The 9,444-nt window shown below is 37.3% G+C and overlaps 1 protein-coding gene across 1 annotated transcript; it reads right to left on the bottom strand.

Moving 5' to 3' along the window:
• Positions 1–7,042: 7,042 nt before the first annotated feature.
• LOC124408589 (39S ribosomal protein L32, mitochondrial) lies at positions 7,043–8,476 on the bottom strand. The gene is made up of 4 exons (XM_046885622.1): positions 8,368–8,476; positions 7,713–7,967; positions 7,410–7,552; positions 7,043–7,294 (listed from the first exon to the last, which is right to left on the bottom strand). Exons 1-4 carry the CDS (start codon positions 8,474–8,476, stop codon positions 7,175–7,177), a joined length of 627 nt encoding a protein of 208 aa, XP_046741578.1. The 3' UTR covers positions 7,043–7,174.
• Positions 8,477–9,444: the final 968 nt, after the last annotated feature.

Consider the following 9,444-nt stretch of genomic DNA (forward strand, 5'->3'; position numbering starts at 1 on the left):
GCATGTACTTGCTAAATCCGTCAGTAAAATTATTCCTAAATGTATGTTAAATTGTTAAGCTTCGATACAAGTATAAATACTCCTAAGAAAGGCCCCTTTTGTACTTTTGTTATCCTCTTCAGTTCTTATTAACAATAACTCAAATAAATAAGAGATTTAAACCAGACTGAAATTCAATATATGTATACCCACTTCCAACCAAAAAAGAAATATTACAACAGGTTATGGGCCCAGACATAACCAAGGGTATACATATGAACTGAAATAAAAGAGGATAACAAACGTCTGGAAAACAATCGAGTCATGGATACAGTCAGATCTCAACTGGAAAATCTCGCAGAGGACAGTCAGGGAGAAGTCAACTACGAGTCATGGAGGTTCAAGCTGAACCTAACCTTAAAGACGAAGGATCTTTTTCAAGTCGCAACGGGTGCTGAGGTTAAACCGCAGGGACCAGATACTGAAGCAAGCGTCAAGGCCTGGATGAAGAAAGACATTGAAGCTCAAACACTTATAGGTTTAAATGTAAGTAGCGATATAGCAAAGAAAATCTGTAACTGTACGACTGCGAGGCTGATGCTCGAAAAGTTAGAAACTCTATATGAGAAAAAGTCAGATATTACTATTGAAAACTTACAAAGGCTATTCTTTAGTTATAAGTATAATGAGAGCAAATCCGTAATTGAAAATTGCATGAAAATTCAGCAATATGCAGACAGATTAAAAGCCGGAGGCGAAGAAATTAAGGAAGGGTGGATTATATCGCGAATTCTGAATATGTTGCCACCTAGATTATATCATTTCAGAACCTCTTGGGATTGCATGAGTAGTACAGACAAAAATCTAAACAAACTTTTTGAATTTTTGCGTCTAGAAGAAGACAGACTAAATGAAAGTAAAGGCGAAAGCCATAATTCTCGAAACGCTCTTATATCAAAACAGTCAGGAAAAGATTATAAACCGCCGAGTCAGAAAATTGAATGTTTCAAGTGTGGAAAGGCAGGTCATTTAAAGAAAGATTGTCGAGGTAGGCCATGTGAAAAGTATTTAGACTATTGTAAGAAAAACTATGGCTGTAATATTTGTAAGAAAAAGGGTCATTTTGCAAAGGATTGTTGGAACAACAAAGAAAAGAATGAAAAGTCTGATAAAGAAGAGTCCACAAAAGGTAAAAGTGATAGACGAGCATTTATAACAATAAGCCTATCAGCTGCAAATGTAAATCACATAAATTCTTTACCAAATTGTAGTGATTTATGGTACCAAGACTGTGCTGCGACACAGCACATGACGTCTCATATGGAATGGATGAGTGATTATGTAAAACTCGAAAAGCCTGTAATGGTCGTGATCGGTGACGCAACCCAAATTGAAGGGATAGGCATAGGGAATGTTAAGTTAGAAGCATTCGACGGTGAGCGTTGGTGTAAAATTGAGCTAAAGGATGTACTACACACACCAAAGATGCCTTTCAATTTATTGTCTGTTACTAAAATATTAGATAAGGGTTACATTCAAACTGCAGATGCAAAAAACTCCTATTTCATGACTAAAAATGAAAATGAGATTGTCGCCATAGCAAATAGGGAAGGAAATTTATTCAAAATGATGTTTCGTATGGATAGGTCAGAAAGTACAAAGAGTGAGTCAGTTCGTTCAGACAGTTGTCTAGTCAGTATTTCTATAAAGCAGTGGCACGAACGAATGGCGCACCAAAACATTAAGTATATTAAAAACGTATTAGATAAAAAGGGTATTAAATATATCAACGACTGGGAAGAGTATGTTTGCGAAGGATGTGCTTACGGGAAGCAACACAGGGTGTCTCATCCGAAAAATAGTAAAGTAGCCTCACGACCGCTGGATCTGATACACGTAGACTTAGGTGAGATAGAAACTAGATCTTTAGGAGGAGCGAAATATTTTCTTCTTCTAAAAGATGACTTTACACATTACCGAACAGTTTATTTTCTCAAAACCAAAGACGAGGCAGTTACAAAATTAGACATATTCCTAAAAATGGTGCAAAACCAATTTGACAGAAAAGTTAAGACTCTCAGGTCAGACAATGGCACGGAGATTAAAAATTGTGATACCAAGAAACTATTAGACAATCTAGGAGTTCTTCATAGCAAGACTAATACATATACGCCAGAACAAAATGGTCGAATCGAACGTGAAATGCGTACAATCGTAGAGGCAGCTAGAACTGCGATACAATCGAAAGGTTTAGATGAAAATTTGTGGGCCGAAGCAATAAATTACGCAGTATTTACAATTAATCAGACTGGTACAAGCTCACAAAAGAATAAAACACCAGCCGAACTGTGGTTTGGACGCACAATAGACATAAGTAAGCTAAGAATCTTTGGATGTGACTGTTACGTTTTATTACCAAAGCATAAACAAACAAAAATCGGTAAAAAGTCGATAAAAGGTATATTTGTAGGTTACGATTTAGATTCACCGAGTTACAGAATCTATGTCAAAGATAAAAATGATGTGATAAGCTCTGAAAATGTAATTTTTGATGAAAAATTTAAGTCAAATCAAAGTCTAACCGAAATGCAGATGCCTCTAAATGAAAACGAAAATGAAAATATTGAAATTGAGTCAGTAGATTCGGAATATGATACACCTGACAATGACACTTCAGATGAAAGCCAAAACTCCGAAATAGTTGAAGCTGAAAATCAAAATGAGGGTGTAAAGTTAAGAAATCGTAACGAGTTAAGAATGCCCAGAAAATTTGCCGAGTATGAGACAGGCTGGATAAATAGCGCAAACAATTGTGCAATGATAGGTGAAGTAGAAGATATATCCGTATCTGAAGCACTGAAAGATAAAAATTGGTACAAAGCAATGCAAAATGAATTCGAGTCTCTAGTCAAAATGAATACTTGGAAATTAGTAGAACTACCGAAAGATGCTAAACCATTATCCTGCCGTTGGGTTTTACGTCAAAAATCCGATGGTACAGAGAAAGCTAGATTAGTAGCGCGAGGATTTGAACAGGAAAAGGGTATAGATTATTTTGAAACGTTTAGTCCTGTTGCTCGTCATGCATCTATTCGATTGTTGCTAAGTCTTGCCGCGTCAAACAAAATGAAGCTAATGACATTCGATGTTAGAACAGCCTTCTTACACGGTGAATTAGAAGAAAATATATATATGTATCAACCTGAAGGATTTGATGATGATTCAGGACGCGTTTGTAAGCTCATTAAGAGTCTGTATGGTCTGAAGCAATCACCTAAAAATTGGAATGAGAAAATCTCATCGTACTTAAAAACATTTGGATTAGAAAATACTGAAGATGATCCGTGTGTATATTATAATAAAGACAGAACCGTCATTATGATCTTATTTGTTGATGACGGAATAATTGCTGGAAAAGATGAATCTAAACTAGTACAAATATTGAGAAAAGTGAATCAAAAGTTTGAGATCACATTTAATACTGCTACAAGCAATCGTCTGTCATATTTAGGGATGAATATTGAAGTAAATTCAAATGGCATTTTCGTAAACCAAGTCCAGTACACTGAGAAAATTATCAAAAGATTCAACCTTGAAAACTCTAGTCCTGTATCCACACCGATGGAACGTGGTATGATAACTGACGAAGGAAAATTTGTAAACGATCAACCACTTGATAAACTAAATCCATATCGTGAAGCCATAGGTAGCTTACTTTATTTAGCTACAATTAGCCGTCCAGATATTAGCTTTGCAGTGAACTATCTTAGTAGACAGATGAGTAAACCGATGACGAGTCATTGGAGAATGGTAAAACGTGTGTTTCAATATTTAAATGGCACAACGAATTTTGGAATCTTCTTTAACGGAGATGATAACGTAATAGCCTATACTGACTCAGATTATGGAGGAGATCCAGTGACTGGAAAGTCAACAAGTGGTGTGCTTATTTTGAGAGGAGGCCCTATTGTATGGCACACACAGAAGCAACGCCATGTAGCAAATTCTACAGCCGAGGCTGAATATCGAGCAGCAGTATCATCTATTGATGACATTTGCTGGATACGACGTTTAGGTAGCGAGCTAGGCATTACAAATCTAAATGAACCCACAACTTTATACGTTGATAACAGATCAGCTATCTGTATGTTGCAAAACACCCATGAAGGGAGAATTACAAAAGGAAAGAAACACATAGACATCTCACGTAAGTTCATTCAAGAACATTTAGAATCTACTATTACCTTAAAACATGTAAAGAGTAACGAACAAATAGCCGATATTTTAACAAAACCTTTACCCTATGTAAGTTTCAAACTATTACGAAGTAAAGTAATTAAGGAGGAGTGTTAAGATACCTAATTACTTTAAGTGTCGCACATAAGTACCAAGCTTAAGTTGAATGAAAAATGTAAACGCGGCTTGAGGGCGCTAGCTGCTCCTGCTGCGTCTTCCGGTACAAAGAAACAGAAATCAGTCAGCTAGCAAGTATGGTGAAATTTTCAAAGAAAGTGTATCCAATATAATCCTGCATGTACTTGCTAAATCCGTCAGTAAAATTATTCCTAAATGTATGTTAAATTGTTAAGCTTCGATACAAGTATAAATACTCCTAAGAAAGGCCCCTTTTGTACTTTTGTTATCCTCTTCAGTTCTTATTAACAATAACTCAAATAAATAAGAGATTTAAACCAGACTGAAATTCAATATATGTATACCCACTTCCAACCAAAAAAGAAATATTACAACAGTAACCTTGATGAGGAAATTTCTCCTTTGATATACGGTTTTGAAAAATGATTTGGAAACCGATTACACGTATAAAATGAATCAGGCATTTATTCTCAAGGAAAACCTCGTCCTCGAATAATGTATTAGTAGTAAAACAATGAATAGAACGATAATTTTCTGAAGTATAGAGAATAACTGAAATAAGTCTGAGACAATTGTACCCGTACTAGATCGGTGAGCGTGTCGAGCCTGCTTCTGAAACAGATATGCCGTGTATTCACTGTATTCCCCGCAATCCCGTGAAAGTCTGAATAATGTGTTTCACGTAGCGGAATGTATTTCAACCGGAAATGTATTCAGACGTTGAAAACAGCGCAGATGAGGGTACGAGAAAAGTCGGTAGATACAAGGTATTATATTATCCTCGGACGAGAGGGACATATTCACGTGAGAATTCATGAACACATAGTCCATGTCCGCTGCCTGACGAGTCTTGCGAGGTGGTTTTTCAGTTGCCCAAATTCTAAGCAAGCCAAAGGACACATCAAAGGAACGGGTCCTGGAGCAGGGGTCAGCTGTATATGTCTTCGCGAGAAAACGCGAGTTTCACGCACAGGGTTAATCGACAAAAACTAATCCAAGTCGAATACGTAATAGGATCATACCTACGTGCGTTCTTTCTGAATTCGAGATCAAAGGACAGCCGTGCGCAATTATTATGGTGCTCCTTGCACCATCCGGTGTACAAAGAGACGAGCAGCGTGTATTGTAATCCATTTATCCCAAATTCAAGGGGGTCGAAATTCATACCCGTTAATTAATTAGTGGGTGCTGTAATTTAATGTGGCCTACAGTCGAACGGCCGGAACTATAATATCCGGGTAGTTCCGGTCTTAATTCTAAGCGGAATTTGAACGAGCGTTAATCATCGGCGGAAAATCAACGTTCCGTTCCTCCATTGGTATAACGAGTTTCGCGATTTCTTGCGTGACACAAATTACAGCGAGGGGTCATTGAAGCGAATTTTATCGTTTCACCAGAGCGAGAAACCTGTTGCTGTGATACAAAGGGTGCGATGGTTACAAGGGGAAAGATCGTCCTGCGAATTTGGGGCATCGTGGTATTATATATATATATATTCATATACCTATACGATTGTCATGAATAATTGGGCAAAAAAGAATCTGATGTCGCGACGAGCAGTGGCGCAGAAGCGAAAGAAGAGAAGAAAGATCGAACGGTATGATTTTTCGCGAAAAATCTCCAGACAAATTTATACAATTTCGGTTTTTAGACTTGGGAACAATTTATTTCCAGGCAAATGTATGCATCTACCTGTAAAAAGCATACGATATACGTATATGCATACAATAGCTGTACTATATCTCCAGCAAGTCTGGATGGAAAAAGATAGAAGTATTTGGATAGCTGCTAGCGATTTTTATTCACTTCAAAGTTTCTCTACTGCCTTCCCAGACAATTCATTATACTAACGATCCCAATTACAGCAAACTAATTATCAGTTTGCAGCGATATCAGACGATCAAGTGAAATCTGGAAAAGACAGGTTTGACCTGCAATTTAATTGTCCTTTGGTAGTTGCAGATGAAACGCAGTTGTCACGTTTTACAGCAATAAGTAACGAGTCGTCTCTCGGTGCATGCTTGGAGAAAATTTGTAATTACTCCCGTTTTATACTATCTGCGGTAAAATTAGTTGGCACACTTTTCCATAGCGACGCCACAATCCGATAAACATTAACGGCATTGCAGGGAGTTTGCGAAATTGCGCGTAACAAAGCGCAATTTCACAGATTTGAGCAATTTTCACGGAGTTTTATACCTTTTTTCATGACGATTCTATCGCCAAAGGGCTTTTTGTAAGGGAAAATCTACAGCTGAGCAATAGTCACGTATCGACCCCAAGCCCTCAACGCTTCCGCGAATCTAGGATAGCCATAAACCACGAATCGCAAGCCCAAAACCGCAAACCACCAGCCGCACAGCTCCGTAATCCATAAGCCAAAACTCGTAAACCGAACCCTCGATCGTCGGTCGTAAACCTCAAGGCGAAGAGCAAAGGCCATAAGCCTATTTTGGAGATTTCTTTCTAGAATCACGCATATTTTCAATTGTAATCGACGGCTATAACTTGAATTCTACATTTTATATCCCTAAAATTTTAAGTTTTACTGGTGAATGAGGAAGATTCAACCAATTCAAGTATCAAGATTTCTTCCTTAAATCGGGAAACTACGTATTTATATTCTCCCCTCTTTCATTGGCATTGTTTAATACGGATAGAAGGGATCGATTAGTGACATATATAATAATTACCGCATTAGGATCTACTCGTTTATTCGAGAAATTTCTACCAAATTATTATTATTATTATTATTATTACTTTTATTTAACTTTACTTGAAGTATTTCCAGAGAACTGAAGATTTTCCATAAAATATGTATCTACGCCAAATTAGTCGGCTCAATGTCTTTACTGTTGGAAGGTGTCTCTGTTGTTCGTTGAAGTAGATTTTTCTGGAACCAGCTTGGCCTCTTTCTAGGTACCTCCACGATTTGTTTGTTCTGTATACATTGCAAGAAAAACAGAAAGCGAAAAGAAAATAATGTAAGATAGTTAAATAAGCAACTTTTCAAAGTTGACATGATCCATAACATCAGTAAACGCATTTCATCGTACCTTCCAATAATCTACCATTTCGTCACTCTTTTCTCCGTCATATAAAACAATGACATCCTTCTCGACTGGTTTTAATCCTAAATCATTCACGATAGCAGTTTGCATCTCTTTTGTTTCAGCCATTACTTTGTCGTAACAGTGTCCTAAAACGTAATAGACATAGAGAGGAAAAAAATTTTGTAACAATTCGGCGAAACAATTCGTTCACCTGGCCTAATACTGTGATTCAGCATAATAATGCGAGCAGCCAAATATGTTGGAAAACAAAACTAATTTCTCAACGAAATATATCATCTTACTCACTGCAAAGAATACCAGCTTCATGATCATGACCACATGTATTACAAGTCAAAATGTTTGTCTTCGGGGTCAACAATTTCCAAATATACTTAGGATCTCCATAGCGTCTCTTCCATCTTTTTTCAATTGTTCGCTTATGTGTGGGAACAGCCCACAGAAAACCGTTATCAATAATATTCTCTATGGAAAATGGACTCCTTCGAGGGATCGGCTGCGGCCAGTTTTGCCCCTCGTTCAATTCGACGACACATAACGCTTCTGGAATTATTCATGTTTTATTAATACAGATATTTCGATCGACTCCGAGCATTTTTTGAATTATGATAATCAGAGCTCTACGCCCACCAAAATAGTACGTAATATGTTATTTACTAATTGAATGATTATATTTTTAGTTCGGTAAAACTCATGAGTTATTTCAGAATTCTAGCCAACAAACGCGCGTCACTAATAGCTTATTTATTTACAGGCATTCATTCATTAGCATATTTTATCCGAGATTTTATCACCGGCTGAATGCTCCGATATCCTTTCACGTGAAATAGAACTCTCAGGTTAAGTCGGACGCAAAGTGAGGTTGGAATATCGTTATTTCAATTTTTAGGCCTCGACACGATCCTGCTACCCTTGAGAAAATAAGTGATAGTAACTTTCGTACCTGGAGGAAATCTGCGGCTCAGAATATTCAGAATTATATTGTCAAATCTCTGCAAAGCAATCTGAACACGATTTATCAGGCCGGACGCCATCTTTCTAGTCGCAGCCATCATTCGCGATTCCATTCGATATTCGATACTGCTCCATACGAAAAGAAAACAACCTAGACCGATAGTTACCCTCGCGATTCGAGCTATTTTATAATTTTCGCGTCAAACGTGACTTCATAAACGAATAACGATTTATATTTAAAATACGCACGACACTTTGAGCTCTGAAATGAATCGCCCAATAGTAGAAATTAATTATGACCCGGTTATGAAACAATTTTTTCCTGCCCGTCTTCAACGCAGCGGATCATAAAAACCAACGATAACCTAAACGCGTTATAATGAGTGGCGTTTTACAGGAGACTTGGACAATATTATTCTGCGTCGGAATCGTCGTAATAAACATGTACTATCACGTTTATTATTCAGATCCCAGTTTATTCGGAAATGCTTTATATGGTCCACATGCTGCCGCGATCACGGCGTCCGCAGGGATCGTCCTCAATGATAATGCAAGTAAATATAACGGGGATTCGATTAATTGGAACACATTAATTTTTGATATTATGAAGATCTTACTCGACAGCCTGAAGTAGGAACCACCAAAGATCCTCTTTGCGAACCACGAGACAAGAATACATGCACTGTGTCCCAATCGAAGTCGCCAATTTAATTACAAATTGCATTTATGTTACATTAACAGAAAATCAGATCAATTAGAGTCGACGGGTCCACACACACGATTCAAAAAGTTAATTAAAGTGTGTTTCTCGTCTCATTCCGCAAGGCTGATGGAACATATGGAAGCCATCTTGAAAATATACGACGCTGCTTTGTTTACATCAAATGTTTGCAAAATTAAAACTCAATAATGCCGAATGTATATTTTTAATACTTGCCGGTTACTCGACGATTATATGTGAAAACTCATTGCGGAGATTTCCACACTTTAAAATGTGCCCTAAATAATCTCGAATGTGATTGGTTGAAAATCTAAGACGGCCTTCATAATACAAAGTTCCAGCCAC

The sequence above is a fragment of the Diprion similis genome, chromosome 1 (assembly GCF_021155765.1).
Source record: "Diprion similis isolate iyDipSimi1 chromosome 1, iyDipSimi1.1, whole genome shotgun sequence".
NCBI lineage: Eukaryota > Metazoa > Arthropoda > Insecta > Hymenoptera > Diprionidae > Diprion > Diprion similis.